The sequence below is a fragment of the Hypomesus nipponensis genome, chromosome 6 (genome assembly GCF_054491055.1).
Source record: "Hypomesus nipponensis isolate SF chromosome 6, ASM5449105v1, whole genome shotgun sequence".
Classification (NCBI taxonomy): domain Eukaryota; kingdom Metazoa; phylum Chordata; class Actinopteri; order Osmeriformes; family Osmeridae; genus Hypomesus; species Hypomesus nipponensis.
Window position 1 is genome coordinate 9,629,132 of NC_140366.1, and position 16,268 is coordinate 9,645,399.

At 52.2% G+C, this 16,268-nt stretch overlaps 1 protein-coding gene across 2 annotated transcripts in view; it reads left to right on the forward strand.

Annotated features, from left to right (window-relative positions):
- Positions 1 to 16,268, forward strand: part of syne1a (spectrin repeat containing, nuclear envelope 1a) — a 104,783-nt gene that overhangs the window by 17,151 nt on the left and 71,364 nt on the right. The window contains exons 18-51 of one of the 2 annotated variants that reach the window (XM_084700846.1): positions 739 to 903; positions 1,172 to 1,324; positions 1,633 to 1,776; positions 2,037 to 2,201; positions 2,380 to 2,538; positions 2,729 to 2,893; positions 3,152 to 3,286; positions 3,778 to 3,936; positions 4,070 to 4,278; positions 4,457 to 4,565; positions 4,764 to 4,943; positions 5,058 to 5,222; positions 5,627 to 5,791; positions 6,143 to 6,283; positions 6,383 to 6,543; positions 6,720 to 6,903; positions 7,182 to 7,409; positions 7,583 to 7,681; positions 7,806 to 7,993; positions 8,097 to 8,220; positions 8,479 to 8,645; positions 8,931 to 9,084; positions 9,194 to 9,849; positions 10,033 to 10,212; positions 10,387 to 10,540; positions 10,991 to 11,149; positions 12,548 to 12,730; positions 12,927 to 13,028; positions 13,201 to 13,404; positions 13,549 to 13,761; positions 14,671 to 14,781; positions 15,018 to 15,223; positions 15,493 to 15,654; positions 15,803 to 16,082. In XM_084700846.1, the coding sequence (XP_084556972.1) occupies positions 739 to 903; positions 1,172 to 1,324; positions 1,633 to 1,776; positions 2,037 to 2,201; positions 2,380 to 2,538; positions 2,729 to 2,893; positions 3,152 to 3,286; positions 3,778 to 3,936; positions 4,070 to 4,278; positions 4,457 to 4,565; positions 4,764 to 4,943; positions 5,058 to 5,222; positions 5,627 to 5,791; positions 6,143 to 6,283; positions 6,383 to 6,543; positions 6,720 to 6,903; positions 7,182 to 7,409; positions 7,583 to 7,681; positions 7,806 to 7,993; positions 8,097 to 8,220; positions 8,479 to 8,645; positions 8,931 to 9,084; positions 9,194 to 9,849; positions 10,033 to 10,212; positions 10,387 to 10,540; positions 10,991 to 11,149; positions 12,548 to 12,730; positions 12,927 to 13,028; positions 13,201 to 13,404; positions 13,549 to 13,761; positions 14,671 to 14,781; positions 15,018 to 15,223; positions 15,493 to 15,654; positions 15,803 to 16,082 (6,129 nt within the window). Of the gene's footprint in view, positions 1 to 738; positions 904 to 1,171; positions 1,325 to 1,632; positions 1,777 to 2,036; positions 2,202 to 2,379; positions 2,539 to 2,728; positions 2,894 to 3,151; positions 3,287 to 3,777; positions 3,937 to 4,069; positions 4,279 to 4,456; positions 4,566 to 4,763; positions 4,944 to 5,057; positions 5,223 to 5,626; positions 5,792 to 6,142; positions 6,284 to 6,382; positions 6,544 to 6,719; positions 6,904 to 7,181; positions 7,410 to 7,582; positions 7,682 to 7,805; positions 7,994 to 8,096; positions 8,221 to 8,478; positions 8,646 to 8,930; positions 9,085 to 9,193; positions 9,850 to 10,032; positions 10,213 to 10,386; positions 10,541 to 10,990; positions 11,150 to 12,547; positions 12,731 to 12,926; positions 13,029 to 13,200; positions 13,405 to 13,548; positions 13,762 to 14,668; positions 14,782 to 15,017; positions 15,224 to 15,492; positions 15,655 to 15,802; positions 16,083 to 16,268 lie in introns of both variants that reach the window. The other variant, XM_084700845.1, reaches the window with a different exon arrangement.

Consider the following 16,268-nt stretch of genomic DNA (forward strand, 5'->3'; position numbering starts at 1 on the left):
AAGGGAGCGAGTACGCCACGTTGATCACTACTGAGTGCATGGGGAAGGGAGGGAGTACGCCACACTGATCACTACAGGGTGCATGGGGAAGTCAGCACTAAGACTGTAATGGTATTTAAAAAAGTGCAAACGAATGTTGCATTCGCACAGTTGCATGCTATAACTGTGCGAGTTAATGAGTGAACAACTTACTGAGTGAAATGAGGACAGGGATCATGTAAGTATGCAGACAGTGAAAGTGTTGTGTGAAATGTATCAGATTGGGATTCTAGAAGAAATTGTGACAAGGTTGTCACCAACCAATAAGACCAAATCTCCCAGTTTGAGTTATTAGCATGTTTTAACCTCTAAATCAAGGAATTTCACCCGACTGTCAAAGCATCCCATCTGACTTCAGTAGGTCACAGAGGACATCCCAACTGTCAGGTCACCATGGTTACCCCAACTGTCAGATTATTACCCCAATAAACTGCCAAAGAATAGACAGCTAATTACCCTGAATTTCATTTCTCTCTCTCTCTCTCTCTCTCTCTCTCTCTCTCTCTCTCTCTCTCTCTCTCTCTCTCTCTCTCTCTCTCTCTCTCTCTCTCTCTCTCTCTCTCTCTCTCTCTCTCTCTCTCTCTCTCTCTCTCTCTCTCTCTCTCTCTCTCTCTCTCTCTCTCTCTCTCTCTCTCTCTCTCTCTCTCTCTCTCTCTCTCTCTCTCTCTCTCTCTCTCTCTCTCTCTCTCTCTCTCTCAGGATTTCTTCAGGACTCTGCCTCAGTGGATGGAGCAGCACGCGACCATGAACGACGCGGGCAACTTCCTGATCGAGACGTGCGAGGAGGCGGCGTCGCGGGAGCTCAAGCAGCAGCTGCTCCTGCTGAACGGGAGATGGAGGGACCTCTTTGTCCAAGTCAAGCAGGTAGCAGAAAAAAACCCCCAACACAAACCAGATACAGGCTCCAACCGAAACCAAACATTCAGCTGAACGATTAAAAAGGGATGACAAGACACCAGGGAATCCCGGCAGGCTGTGTTCGTGTCAGTCCCTCGTCGTCCCAGTTGTCCTGCACACCTGTTACCTGCTGCTGGGTCTGACACGTTGGCAGACGGGCTCAGCTGGCTGACTGTGGCACCGCTGTCGACACGGTAGCCGTGGGGACCTGACCGCCTGTCTCTTCTGTGCGCAGTACGCCCGGGCGGAGGAGCAGGAGAAGTGGCGGAGGGACTACGTGAGAGCCGTGTCGTCCCTCAGGGAGCTCCTGGACACGGCTGAGACCAAGCTCAGCGCTCCCGTCCAGGTGTCCTTCCTCACCGTCAGGGCCTTCCTGCAGGACGTGGAGGTCAGGCTTGTGTTCACCCCAGCGCCCTCGTTTCCAGCTCGCACAAGCTAGGCCACAGATGGTTTCCTGCAGGAAAAAAAAACAAACATTTTAGATGAATACCACTGGGGCCATTTGGTAGAAATTGGAATGATTCATGGGATTTGGTCACAATCAAAACACCTTCATATGGGATGTAGAAAACTAAACAAAGCACAGCACAAATGTTGGCATGGCAGCTTAGACTGAGTATTGGAAACGCTATGAAGTTGTCGTTGACATGACTCAGACAAACTTTGCCCTTTCCTCCTGTCTAATCTCACATTCAGAACACCAAGCAAAAGGTGGTTGCCATGGAGACTCAGTACAAGCTGGCGGCCCGCAGCGCCCAACTGCTTGCCAAAGACGTTCCACAAGACGAGGGCGCAAAGGCCATGGCTACCATGGCAACGGTCAAATGCCAGCTGAGTAAGGTAAGCATCATTAGAGCCTACAGAGGAGACATTTTTTATGATTAAAGTTGACTTACTGTGTTTAAAACTTTTTGAAATGCATAATGCTGTATACCTCACTTAGATATGTCAACTACATTCTTAAATATGACTTAACTGTCAGCCTGTCATTCCACAACAACAAAAAATCTTCAGTCAACATCAGCTAACTCACAGCTAGCTGCCAAGGAACTGTGTCCTGCGGTTTTTGGCCTTAAGAAGGTCTTTTGTGTGTTCCTCAGGTGAGGGAGCGATGCCCCTGCTTGGTGAGGGAGTGCCACTCACTGCTCCCCCTGCTGGAGGAGATGGAGAAGCACATCGCAGGCTTCTACCAGTCCCTGGACAGGGCCAGCCGCATCACAGCTAGCACCAGAAACCCTGACTCTCCACACAAGCACAGCTGGCAGGTGAGGTCACTGGTTACACAGAGGACATGTTCCAGTGTTGCATGAGCAAATAGCTAGAGATACACATGTGCACTGTGTGTCCCTGTCGATGTCTATATAATCTACACAGAAAACGGATTTGGTCATGTCTTATCTCTGTTCCTGCTTATGCACATCTCACCTCCCCCCTTCCCTCCAGGACCTGCTGAGTCAGCAGCAGAGCTGCAAGCGCTGTCTGGCCATCATCGAGAGGAACCTCCTCGCCCTGCAGAGGGTGCTGTCTACCAGCAGGGCCCTGAAGAACTTCGACCTGACCCTCCAGCAGAAGCGAGTGGCCGACCTGCAGTCCTCTGCACAGGTACGTGTTGGTCCCCCCCCCCCATGTTGGGAAATGTCCACAGTGTGGGGGGAATTCTTTTCTATGTAATGCCAGGGCCACACACCTAATTGACAATCCCATGGATCAAAGCTGCATTTCCTGAAAGTGAAGAATGACATGACCCATGGAACCATGTCGCAGTCCTGCCTGTGCTTTTCCCTGCGGTCAGGCTCTGGTGAAGGAGGTCGGGGAGTGGAGGCGCCAGGAGGAGGCCGACAGCAGCCTGAGGAGGAGGTTCGAGGAGTCCCGGCAGGAGCTGGAGAGGGTGCTGCGGACCGCCCAGGGCTGCCTGAGGGAGAGAGGAGAGGCGGAGGAGCTGCTGAAGAAGCACTCGGTGAGCAGGACCTTCTGAGGGAGTGTCTGTGTGTGTGTGTCTGCATGTTTACCTGACAAGGAGGAAGAAGGATAACAGAGAGGGGATATTGTGATTGATAATTGTGTGCCTGTGTGTTTTGTGAGACTCCAGACTGTGTGTTTGTGTGCTAGTGTGACCATGACTGTGTGAGAGAGAAAGACAACCATTCGAAATCTTGTTTTTGTCTCCAACATTTACTGCAACCTATTATCGAGCCACTGTGGTTGTTTTACTCAGGAGTTCTTTGGGCAGCTCGACCAGCGGGTCCTGAGTGTGTTTCTGAAGGCCTGCGACGAGCTGACAGACATCCTGCCAGAGGACGAGCAGCCGGGACTGCAGGACACCGTCCGCCGGCTGCACAAGCTCTGGAAGGTCAGCTCTCAAATCATTCCATCGCTCTCACTCACTGTTTATACCTGCAATCTATATACTGTTGTTTTTGTCATTGATCTTTGTTCTTGATGGTTGTTTGGCATGCAAACATGTACAAACGTATTGACAAATTGATTTGATGGTAATCGGCTGGTCATTTATCATCCCATCTATAATTTGCGTCTAACATGTTTTGTGGTATTTGTGTCTTTGATTGAAAGTTGTTTATTTCTCTCTTCCTACTACCTCTCTCTCATCTTCTGGAAGACTGACCCCAGTTCTAAAGTTACTCCGAGTCATTTCTTTGTTGTTCATTTCCTCTTCTCTCTCTCTCTCTCTCTCTCTCTCTCTCTCTCTCTCTCTCTCTCTCTCTCTGTCTCTCTCTCTGTCTCTCTGTCTCTCTCTCTGTCTCTCTCTCTGTCTCTGTCTCTGTCTCTGTCTCTGTCTGTCTCTCTCCCTCACTCTTGTTCTCTCTATTTGTCTTGTTGAAGGATACCCAGGCGGAGGCGCCAGCCCACATACAGCGTCTGAGGGTGGAGGCTGAGCATGGGAGGGCATGGGCGGCGCTTCAGGAGTGCAGGTCGGAGCTCGCCAGAGAGGCCCAGGCTCTGACTGCCACCAGCAGTGAGAAAATAATCCGAGAGCACAGGGTAAGAGGGAGAGAGGCGGAGGGAGGGAGAAAGAGAGAGAGAGAAAAGAGGGAGGGAGACTTATTGACCGAGTTTTGTGAGTGATAAAATACTCACAAAATCCCTCTCTCTCCTGTTGCCATCTTGGCCCCAGATGTTCTTCAGAGAGCGAGATCCTCTAGCTGCATGTGAGAGGAGGCTGGCCGCCATGGAGGAGCTTTGTCAGCAGCTCCCAGACAACGACCCCACCCAGCGAGCCCTGGAGACCACCCAGAGGGCCTTGCAAGAGGTCAAAGGTCAGATAGATGCCATGTACCTCAAGATGCAGCAGCACCCCGACAAGTGGAGGGAGTGGGATCACAGGTGAGGGAAGACGAGAAGAAACAATATAAAAGTTCAAATGCATTAGATTCATTACAAATTCTCCAGTAACCTCCCATGCATATTATTGTAAGGATATATGACCTTGTTCTCACTGACATTAGTTTCCCTGGTGCTTATGAATATGATAATCTAGACCCGAATGGCTTCTTCTTTTTAGGTTTTCTGAGCTCTCTGATTGGCTGTCGTGTCAGAGGAGCCAGGTGAGGGTATTGCGCGAAAAAGCGCAAGACTCCGCCTACCAGGAAGAAGTGGACGCTGCTGTCCGGGTGAGCTCAGATATCTCAAACCCGCTTCCAACCCTCTCCCACTCTTATCCCGCACATGGGATTTGGATATGAAAAACCTGCATCCTCCCACCTTCAACTTTGATCTCCCTCTACTCTCCTCCTGTGTCCCTCAATGCTATCTCTCTCTCTCCTGTCTCATCACTCACTCCTTCACTCTCCTCCGTCCCTGTCCTCCAGGAGCTGCAGGAGTGTGTGGAAACCCGGGAGGGGAGCCTGTCCTGGCTGAGGAGTCGCCTGGGCGTGCTGCATGAGGTCAGCTTTGAGGAGCAGGTCAGGAGGAAGAGGGCGGCCCTGGACAAACTCTCCTCCGACCTCCGGGCCTTCCTCTCCTCGCTCTCTCAGGCAAGACGCCACTGTGTCCATGACGGACTTTGATAACACTTGTAGTCCCTGTTATAGTCTCTATGATAGTCTCTCTGCTGATGTCTTCATGTCTCCCATCATCTCTTTCCCTCTTTCCTCCCCTCCCAGGTTGCTCTAGGCTCTGTGTTGACCCCCAGTGAGGAGCTGAGGGAGGAGGTGCGTGGTGCGCTAGAGGAGGTGCTCCGGGGCAGGAAGGAGGCGCAGGAGCAGACCCTCATGATCCTGGAGGCAGAGAACCCAGACCAGGCTCGACAGCTGCTCCTCATTCATCAGGTCTGTCTGTCTGTTTGGTTAGGGTTAGCCTGCTGTCTGCCTGTCTGTCTGGCTGTCTGTCTGCCTGTCTGGTTAGGGTTAGCCTGTCTGTCTGCCTGGCTGTCTGTCTGTCTGTCTGTCTGTCTGTGTGTGGGTTGTTACTGCCTGTGGCTCTATCCTCAAAAGGGTGAGAAGATGTGAGGCCCTGCCACAAAGGCCCTGGTGTTCTCTGAAGATAAATACCCAATGGGTACTGTAAAATAAAGTATTGCTCTCTCTGTCTCTCTCTGGGCTTGTCTCGGTTTCTCAACGTCTATATCCCCCCCTCTCTCGTTTTCTCTCTGTCTCGCTCCCTCCCTCTCCCTCTCTTTCCCTTTTGCTCTCTTCCTCTCTGTCATTCTGTCTCTCTCTCTGTCTGCCTGCAGCAACACCTGAAGCGTCTCCATGCTGACAGGAAGGAGGCGGAGATTCTGCTGGCCCACTGTCAGCAGAGTCAGATGGGGGAGGGGCTTAGCCCGTCCCTGCTGGAGTTGGAGGAAGAGTTCCGAGAGGTGGACCACGAAGCGGGGAACCAGGAGCACAACCTGCAGGTGTGTGCGTGTGTGTGTCTGTCACTTGGCCCTTGTCTGATCAATGATTGGTCCTGTTCTGTGCAACCGTGTCATCGATCAGCGTGTTTTATAGACCTCTCACGTTTGTGAGTCTCATCCGGGGGCTTAATTAACGGACTCACTGTACACCAGAGCTTTACTACCATACGATTGATTCATCTCTCCACAGTACACAGCACATGGTGTGTGTGCGCGTGCATTGAAATCCACACACATACCCAAGGGCGCTCGTGTATGTGTTTGTAGTTGCTCATGGGTGCTTCTGTGCTTCTACCGTCTCCTTGTGTGACTGATCTCCTCCCCTGTACTGTACCTGTGTGTTCCCTCCAGGCCACTCTGTGCGCATGGCAGGAGTTTCAGGAGGAACGCGAGGCCGTGTGGGAGTTTGTCAGCAGTACCGGCTCTGTCCTGCAGAGGGAGCTAATCTTCAGCGGCCTGGACAGTCTTCAGACTGAACTGGCCCACACCAAGGTATGTGTGTGGGTGTATGCACACACGCAATCTATAATGTGTGTGTGAGGGACTGAAAAGTGTCCGGCGGGTACAGCGTGTCCCCTTCCGTGTTCACAGGACCTCTACATGTGCAGTGAGGAGTTTGTTGCTCGAGCAGACATCCTGCTGGAGATGGCGACAGAGATCCCTCTGGGAGAGGTGAACCAGACCACACTGCTGCAGCAGGCAGAGACCACCAAGGACCAGGTCACTCAGCTGGAAGACACCCTCAAGGAAAAGTATGGAGCCCACCTTTAAAACATTCCCTATTTGATTTTCTTTGCGGTTTTTGAGACTTGCAATTTGATGTTTGCAGTGTTGGTTGTGTGTTATTTGGTGAGTGGTATTTTCCATAGAGGTGTGTGTGTACAGTAGTTTTGGTCAGGTGATTAGTGTGTTCCTCTCGTCTTCTTAGTATTGGTCAGCTGGAGGCCGTCTGTGTACAGTGGGAACACTTCAACAGCCAATCAGAGGTCCTCTCCTCCTGGATCTCTGAAATAGAGAAGGATCTGGAGGCAGTGAACCCCTCTTTGTCCTCATCATTCTCCTCTGCCACCTCTTCCTCCAACCACCTTGTTAAACACATGAGCACGGTGGAGGTATGAGAGATCTCATCTGGATTCTTCAGTGTGTTTCCCAGAGAGAGTCTTTTACAGTGTGCTGTGATCCAGTGTATACTATGAGCCACAGCCTGGCTAACTGATCACATAATTATTTTGTTGTTGTTAAAAACCTCTCCTACTCATGTCCGTGTCTCTTCGTTCTCTAACCCATGGTCCCCCTCTCTCTGTCTTTATGTCTCTCTCTCCGTTCCTCACCTCCCTCTTTCTCTCCCTCGTCCCAACCTCTCTCTTCTACCCCCCCCCCCCCCTCCTAGATGGTGGGGGCTGGGCTTGAGGAGAGAGAGGCGGGCCTGGCCCAGCTGGAGGCGGAGTCCGAGGCCCTGGCCATGTTCCAGAGCCCCGGAGAGGTGGGGCGTATCCGGGGGCGACTGGGCCAGATGCGGCGGCGCTGGGAGGAGCTTCGGGAGAGGGCGGAGCAGCTGGAGGGACAGCTGAACCAGAGCGCCTCCTGCAGGCTGAGATACCAGGACAACCTGGAACAGGTAGAACCACTGGAATGGCATGTGGAGACATGAATTAAGCCTGTCCATGATATGAATCTAATCCCCTGTGAGGACAAAGCAGAACGTAGTGTCAGGTGTTCACAATGCTGTGAATGGACAATAATCAAATTGTTACCCACAATCATTTGTGTTTTGAATGGTCACTTCATCAGATGAAGAAAACCCTCAGTGACCTTCAAGTGAAGCTGGACTGTCCCATCATGCATTGCAGCTCGTCTTCTGATACTTACCGGACTCTCCAGGAGCATATGGTAAGACTGAAGCTCAAACAATCCTTCTGGAATCCTCTTCCATGTAAGCTTTAGATACTGAGGTGTCAGGACAGGACATGTTGTTCCATTGGCATGTCACTGTATGTGTTTTCTCTTGCTCCAGGATGTGAGCCAGGCACTGGAGCAGCTGAAGCCCAGGCTGGTGGCTCTGTCCGTGGGCATGAAGACCCTGGGTGAGGGGGGGCCGCTGGATGAAGAGATAACTGTTCTCCAAAAAGACCAGGCAGTGAACTCTGAGAAAGCTACAGAGAAACAAGCCACTCTGGAGAACCTGCTGGTTTTATGGCAAAGGTAAAGAACAAGCATCATTGTGTTGGTGTGTGTATATGCGTATCTTTGTGTGTGTTTGCCATGCCGTAACTGAATTAATGTTCCACTGTTCATTTTTGTTCAGATTTGAGAAAGAGGGTTCTTCCCTCAAATGCTGGCTGGACCGCTGTGAGTGCGAATGCTGTCCCGACTCCCCTCTCCTCTCTACTGACAAAGCCAAGCTTCAAACGAAACTCCAAGCAGTGCAGGTACAGCTTGGCACCTTCCATCCTATCCTCCATCGGTCTCTCTCGAAATCAATTCACGCCTTCCATCCTATGCTTTCTCACAGTCTCTCTCGAAATAAATTTGCGCCTTCCATCCTATGCTTTCTCACAGTCTCTCTCTAAATCAATTTACGCCTTCCATCGCGTCCTCTATCAGAGTCGCTCCCCATTTACAATGACTGACAAACGCAAAATTGCCCAAATGTACTGGCAGTTTGATCTTGCGCTTGTGCTCCGTAGGAAATGCAGTGTGGCGTGCCGTCCCATGAGGCTTTGCTGCAGGGGGTGGTGAGTTTGGGGGCGTGTCTGCAACCCACGGTGGCCGAGGGGCGGGGCCAGGAGCTTAAGGATGACCTCACTCGGCAGGAAGAGAGATTCAACGTAATAAGGGAGAGCATAACTCAAAGGTAGAGATGAAACATCACGTAAAGAGAAATAGATGATATGAAACCCCCTTATTTTTCTTTTGTTTTAGACTAGAAAGGTAACTGAACATAACAGTACAAGTGTTGCATTACAATGTTGTATGGACATATAGACAAAGTGAATACCATTTGAACCTAACTTCTAAACATCTCAATCGAGCATGACTACATCTGTCATTTTGCAAAGGCAAGCTTGCCGTGTCCATTTGGCTCCTGATCCATCCAGTATTAAACTTTTCTTCCGGCTGCTCTCTTGTTCTGTTGAAGGCTCCATCAGCTGCAGTCCCAGCTGTCTGAGGTGGAGCTGTTTGACCGGGACCTGCTCACGCTGACCCAATGGAGCGAGAGCTTCCTGTCTGTCCTCAGAAGCTCCTCCCAGGTGGACCTAGCTGACCTGGAGGCAGCTGACAACCAGGTCCAGGTGGGTTGCAACGTTTTAGTTGTGTTGAAGTGATTAATCTTCAGAACATCCATGTTACCGATACATAGCCGGTTGGAGGTAACGCTGTGACTGTTCTGTTGTGTTCCAGGAGCATGAGGCCTCCCTCCAGGGGCACAGCCCCATGAGAGACAGCCTTCACCAGAGAGAGGCCTCCCTCCTCTCCTCCTCCGGTCCAGAGGCCCAGCAGCAGCTCCAGGGCCAGAGAGAGGCCTGCCTGCAGCCCCTCAGTGAAGCCCAGCGCCTGCTCCACCTCCGCAGGGAGAGCCTGGCCGAGCTGAGGGTCTACCTCCAGAGCCACGAGGCCGCCGCCAGGGCTGTCCGGGAGCTCCAGGAGGCCGTGGAGGGCAGGGGGAGCTGGGACCACACCAAGGCTGAGGAGCTGCACTGTCAGCTGGGGGAGGTGGCCGGGGAGGTGGCCCGGATGGAGGCCCAGGCGGTGGGACTGGACGGACGGCTGAGCAAGGCTCACCTCCACCTGAGTGGAGCGGACTGGAGGGGCTCCAGGGACATGGGGCATGCCCAGGGGAGGACGTCGTGCCGGGGGCAGGCGGTGGCCCTCATGGTGGCCCTGGAGGGGGTACAGAGGGGCCTGGGGTGGAGGCAAAGCGAGGCAGAGGCCCTGGGAGCTATGTGGAGCTCCTTCAGGGAGAGGAGAGAGGAGGTGATGAGGAGCCTAACGGATCTGGAGGAAAGGGCCAGACAGGAAGGGGTCAGGGAGAGCTCTGTCCTGGCCTTTCAGAACAGGTGGGCGCTCATTTCACTCAGTTGTAATTTCCACTGTCAAAAATACATCGGCTAATGTCGCTTCTCAACTCAATCCTAGTTTCACCTTTACCCAACTCTATGTGTAGATGTATTCATTGCCTGAAATGCTTATTTAGTCTCTCTCTTGACGCCAGTTATTCGCCACTGTCCCCCCCTCCCCAGACTACGTTTCTTTGTCCAGCTGGAGGAAGAGTTGCAGTCTCTCCAGCACTCCAGGCAGTGGCTGGGGGAGCGAGGCAACCAGCTGGCCCAGAGAGACAGTGAGCTGGCTGGGGAGGCACACAGGGAGGTGTCCCTGGTGGAGACAGCCTCAGAGGACCTCCGAAGGCTCATTGTGAATGGGTGAGTTAGAGAGTGAGGAAGAGAAAGATGTATCCAGTGAAGGAGGGAGGGCTGGAACGTGGAAGTTGTATACCGAGGTAGCTCTTGAATCAGAAAGAAAAGTCAAATAAAGTCCTGTGGTCTGTGTGGTGGTCTCATTATGACTGACACCCTGTGTATCCACGGTGTGTCCAGCCAGGAGCAGTGTGGGGCCCTGGTGGATCTCCTGCGTCAGTTCCACGGTCTGAGGGCCAGCCTGAGCACCACGGTGGAGAACGCCAAGAGCCTGACCCACAACCAACCTGACCACAACCACAACCCTGAGGAGGCCAGGAGAACCCTCTCACGGGTCAGAACCATTCAAGTCATTCTAGTCAACTTAACATGTCTTTGATTCAGTCACCTGAGATGGATTGTCTGTGTTGGTTTTCAGCAAGCCACAGGATGTTGAGTCTTAATTTAGTATTCATATGCTCGAAACAAAAGGTCAAGTCATGCCACACAGTATATAAAATGAAATGATTTGGTCCTCAGATTATGTACAGTAGTTGCCATGTTATGTCTTACTGTTTTCTCTATAGAGTTACAAAAGCCAAATTGCTGTATTTCTACAGTCCCTCTAGTGTTGACATGTAGTCATTACATCTCTATCCCTGTTACCCAATGAAACATCACAGTTCCAAGTCATAGGGTGTGTTCTTCTCTTCACAATATTGCTTAGTAATACATTTACTGACATGCTGAGTAGAGGGTTGACCTGTGAGAGTATTCAGGTATTCAGACTGTTTGTCTCCTTTAGCATGAGGTGGTCCAATCAGAGCTGAGGGAGAGGCAAGGGGACATGGACCTGTTCATCAGTACTGGAGAGGACCTGCAGAGGGAGCTGGACCAGGTTCCTCTCTGTGACTCCCTCAGCATCCAGACTGACGTGCAGAGGCTGAGGGACCTGTGGCTGGAGGTGAGGGCTGAGGATATGGGGGAGGGCTGAGGCTGTGGTGAGGGCTGGGGATATGGGGGAGGGCTGAGGCTGTGGTGAGGGCTGGGGATATGGGGGAGGGCTGAGGCTGGGGTTAGGGCTGGGGATATGGGGGAGGGCTGAGGCTGGGGTGAGGGCTGGGGATATGAGTTAGTCGTTTTATTTGTTTGATGTCTTTTGGGATATTCAAGGTCACCTTAAGACGGAGAGAACAGCTATTATTACTACTACTATTATTTCATTAACTAATTAAATCAAGACATGAGTTATTATAAAGAGTAGTTGAGGGTTGGTTTGTATAGGATAAACACTGTACACATTTACATATTGGTGAAAAGCTGATGTCAGCTCCACAGTGTGAACAAGCTTTGCCTAATCACCAGTTCAATCCCCTGAATGGGCTGGACAGGATCTGATTGTGAATATTGATTGAGTTGGATTGATGTTGAACATAGAGTTAACCCGTCTCAGCTGCATGTAAACCCAGGTGTAAACTCAGCCTTCGAGGAACGTTTTGGTAAATCCTTTTAAAGGTAGACTAAGGAAAGCCGTAATAATAATGTTGTCGTCGACAAAAGATTGGGGCTCGCGACGCACCAGCCTTTGTTGTGTCAGTCATCCTCCACTGTCTAAAGATGTTCCTTTTCTGTCTCTTTATCTCTCTCTCTCTCCCCCTCACCTTCTATCCTTTTTCTCCTCCCAGGACTCTGCTGTCTGCTCAGCTGTCACACACAAGCATGTCACAAACAAGTCTAGACATATTATCCGCCTTTTCATCCTGTGCCCCCCCCTTTCCAATGTTCCCTGTTCCATATCTCTCTCTCTCTGTCTCTTGCATGCCTTCTGTCACATCCATTAAACATCTTTTTAAGAGTGAAAGTGAGTTGAGAGAGAGAGAGAGAGGGAGAAAGGGGGACTGAGGGGGGGAAAGGGAGAGAGAGGGGGGAAAGGGAGAGAGGGGGGGGAAGGGAGAGAGAGGGGGAAAGAGAGAGAGAGGGGGGGGGGTGGGAGAGAGGGGAGGGGAAAGGGAGAAAGAGAGGGGGAAAGGGAGAAAGAGAGGGAGGGGGGGAAATGCAGTAAGAAAGGGGGAAAGGGAGAAAGAGAGGGGGGGAAAGGGAAAGAGAGAGAGGTGTACCTGGTAGAGACGGCCTCAGAGGACCTCCGAAGGCTCAGACAGAGAGACTGAATGTCATGGAAAACATGAGAGGGCGATGGAGAGAGAGAAAGAAAGTGAAATATAGTGAACATGAGAAACTGGATGTGATGGAAAACAGGAGAGGGAGATGCGAATGGAGAAAGAAGATGAGGGATTCTCTTTGCTGGTAGGCTCTGCAAATCAACCGATTTGACTGGAGGCTGGTCTTTGTGTCTCCCCTGCAGATATCTGAGACAATCCAAACCAACACAGAGAGACTGAGCTACTGTGTGGCTCTATGGGATGACCTCAAGACCATGGAGCTCGGTATCGACCAATGGGCAGCCAGCTCCATTGCTGACCTCACAGATGGCCTGGCCAATCTTAGTGACAAGTCGAAGACAGAAGCCTGCCTCGCCACCTTTCAGGTCTGACCCCATTGGACTATAAAATTGGAGAAGACTAATGATACTGTACTGAATGCTATACCATATGCAAATGCATGTCGTCTAATGTGGTCCAGGAATTAGATTAAGAATACACAATTTCCCCATTGTCAGCGTTGAAACAAAATAATAGAACGACTATTAAAGAAACATGGTGTTCCTCTGTCTGTGTGTGAAGGCTGAGGTGGAGGCCAGAGAGCAGGAGCTGGATGCCCTGCAGGAGAGAGTGTCCCAGCTGAAGGACCGGGCCAAGCTCCAGGACACCCCCGTCCAGCTCCAGGTAGCTAACCCTCCGATGCTGCGTCATTGGGGGACTGCTTACTCCTCTCATCACGCAGCTCTGGGTTTTTCTACCCATGGGGCGATACGTTTGTCTGAGGGAACCCCCATCAGTGTGGGATTTGACTTCCCTTACCGGTGATGAGTGACTCGTGTGTTGCTGTGTCCATCAGGTGATGGAGTGTGACCTCAGGAAGAAACTGGGCCACGCCCAGGAAGTGTATGACCAGGTCAAGCACACCCTCACCTACTACAGCTTCCAGAAGCAGAGGCTGGAGGACCTCATATCCCAGATGACCGAGCGGCTGGAGATGGTGGAGGGCTGCTTGTCGGGCCTGACTGAGGCCTCAAGCCCAGAGGACATGAGCAGAGTCAAGGTGACGTCTCAGTGCAGCAACACCTGCTGAGCTTTGATGGCCTCAACTCCGATGTCTGGCCTCATCTCTCTCTCTCTCTCTCTCTCTCTCTTTCTCTCTCCTCTCCTCTCCTCTCCTCTCCTCTCCTCTCCTCTCCTCTCACAGGAGCTCCAGAGGGCCCTCCAGCAGCACAGAGGGGACATGGACTCGGCCAGAGAGGCCCTGAGCACCCTCTGCAGGTCACACCCCTCTCCTGAGCTGTCCCGCCTCTCCGCCGACCTCACCGCCATCGGCAAGCGCAGCGAGGTGGCGGCCCAGGGCCTGTCCAGGACCAAGGACACGCTACAGGACGGCCTGCAGACCCACTTCAACGGTGAGGTGCCTGGCGAGGAGTGGGATGAGGAGGCCATCGTGACGGATATACGATGGTTGTGGGTTAGGGTGTCAACTCTGGGTTTGGCTGTGTCACATTGGTGTTGAAGCAGTGATTCCTAATACTGTGCGGGCTGATCTTGTGACCTTTTAAGGTCAGCATATTTTGATGCTTCACGTTGAAGCATGTAAGTGAATTGTGGGGTCAAATAACCGTTCACACGATGCAGCGCTCTACCAGTCGACGGTGTAGCAGTGCAGTACCGTGTCATGTCGTCTTCAGGTGCCAGTGCTTCTCAGATTGCCTGTTGATTAGCCCTGATTTCCTCTAAGGGGCCACTCTCAAACTGTCAGCCGCAGCACACACCCCGTCTGGTGCGCGACACACCAACCCACACACACAGCCCCGACACACACCTGTGCCTCGGAGAGTAATGTCGCTCGCTCTCGTCACAGCTGCTCCCAGGGGAGTCATTTGGGCCTGTTGCCAAGGCAACCTGGCGCTGCACCATGCAGACACACCCACACATCCCATCTGCCTCAGTGCATCTCTCCTTTGCCCTCCCTCCTGTGCTCATGTAATCTCTCTCTCTCTCTCTCTCTCTCTCTCTCTCTCTCTCTCTCTCTCTCTGTCTCTCTCTCTCTCTCTCTGTGTCTCTCTCTCTCTCTCTGGTCCTCTCTCTCTCTCTGTCTCTCTCTCTCTCTCTGTCTTTTTCTCTCTCTCTCTCTCTCTCTCTCTCTCTGTCTTTTTCTCTCCCTCCTCTTTCCCACTCCATGGTTCTCCTTTCCTGTCTATGTAAAACACTCTCTACTCTCCCTGGTCAATACTCTTTCGCTCACTCTCTCTTGGCTATTCCCTCGTTCTTGTTTTTCTCTCATTTCTTGCGTTCTCTCTTCCTCCTCTTCTGATCAGAGCTGGTCCAAGACTTTCACTCCTGGCTTTTGGGGCTGAAGGCGGAGCTAAAAGAATGTTCTGACCAATCAGGAGATGTCACCATCTTGGGAAGCAAGTTAGAGAGACTAAAGGTAGGGACTGCGGTCTTACATCACTCTGTTCAGCTGTCCCTAAAAGGCTGAGGTCTATTTTAAGATGTTTTCTTTTTGCTGCTATCAAATCATTCACTGATGAAAAGGAATATGTGTGTGCCATTCATATTGACAAGATCTTTTCATAGGAGTCTGCTACTGGTCATTTTGCAACAACGTTTTGACTTTGAATGCACAACTCCTTTGATGAGCAGCTGCATTTCCCCCATACGAAGGTGGCGCTAGGGCACGCAGCGGAGGGAGAGCAGCGCCTGGCCCGGGTGGGTGAGGAGGCAGAGAGGCTGGTGCTCCACCTGCCTAAGGCTGGGGCGGGACAGGTCCAGGAGCGCCTCTCCGCCTGCCGGGGGGACTGGCAGCAGCACCTTGAGGGGTGCGAGAAGACCCAGGGAGACCTGGAGGAGGGCATCGCCTTACTCACCGGGTAACTGGGAGTGTGTGTGTGTTTATCAGTGTGCCACTATGTGTGGGCAGCAGGTTAGGTCCAGAAGTGTGGGGGGGAGGTGTGCTTTGTGCATAAATCTGTTTACGTGTTACCATTCGACTGTGGGTGTCCACAGTGTTTGTCTGAAACAGTGCTGTGTGGTATCCAGCTTCAGCCTCGGCCATCTCACCGCTTATAGTGCATCGCCATTGGCATCGTGGAGCCGTGTCGAGCTTCCCTCTGCTCTGCCCCCCCCCCCCCCACCCCAGGTTTGAGGGCCGCGTGGAGGCGTTGACGGGCTGGCTGGTGCAGATGGAGCTGAGCCTGAAGACAGAAGCTGCTCCTGGGGCAGACAGCCAGGAAGGAGTCCACGCTAGCACCCACGAGCTGGAGAGGGTGGAGGGGATCCACAGAGAGCTGTTGACAAGGAGGTGGGTGTGTGTCAGTATGTGTGTGTGTGTGACTGTACAGTGTAGGCTGGATCAGACATGGTAACAGCTCTAATCTTGAGCACTATCCAAATGAATTGTTGCGACTGTGTGAAGTCTCAGTGACTCTCTTCTCCTGCTCTCTTTCCAGGAGCTCCATAGAGCGTCTGTGCCTGGACTCCCAGTCCTTGAGTGACAGAGGTCGAGGGTCGGGAGGGGAGTTGAGGGCTGCGTCCCAGCTCCAGACAGACCACCAGGCCCTCCTGAGGGGGGCCAGGGATCGCCTGCGAGGCTGCCAGGAGAGCCAGGCCTTCGGGGAGAGCCTCCAGGGCCTGTGGACATGGCTGGAGGAGATCCAGGAGAGGCTGGGGACGGTGGACAGCACCATGGGCAGCAAGGACCAGCTGGAGACCCGGCTGGACACTGTGCAGGTCAGTGGGGGAGGTCACTGGACGGGGAAAGGGAGAATGCAAGAATGAATATGCACACGCATACACACTATGATAAGACAGAGAACCAGTCACAGTGAATGATGGTCTATAGACAACACCACAACACACTCCACTGAGTCTACTCCTGTGAAACATATTGCTGCAGTTCTTTGAGAAGACACACGA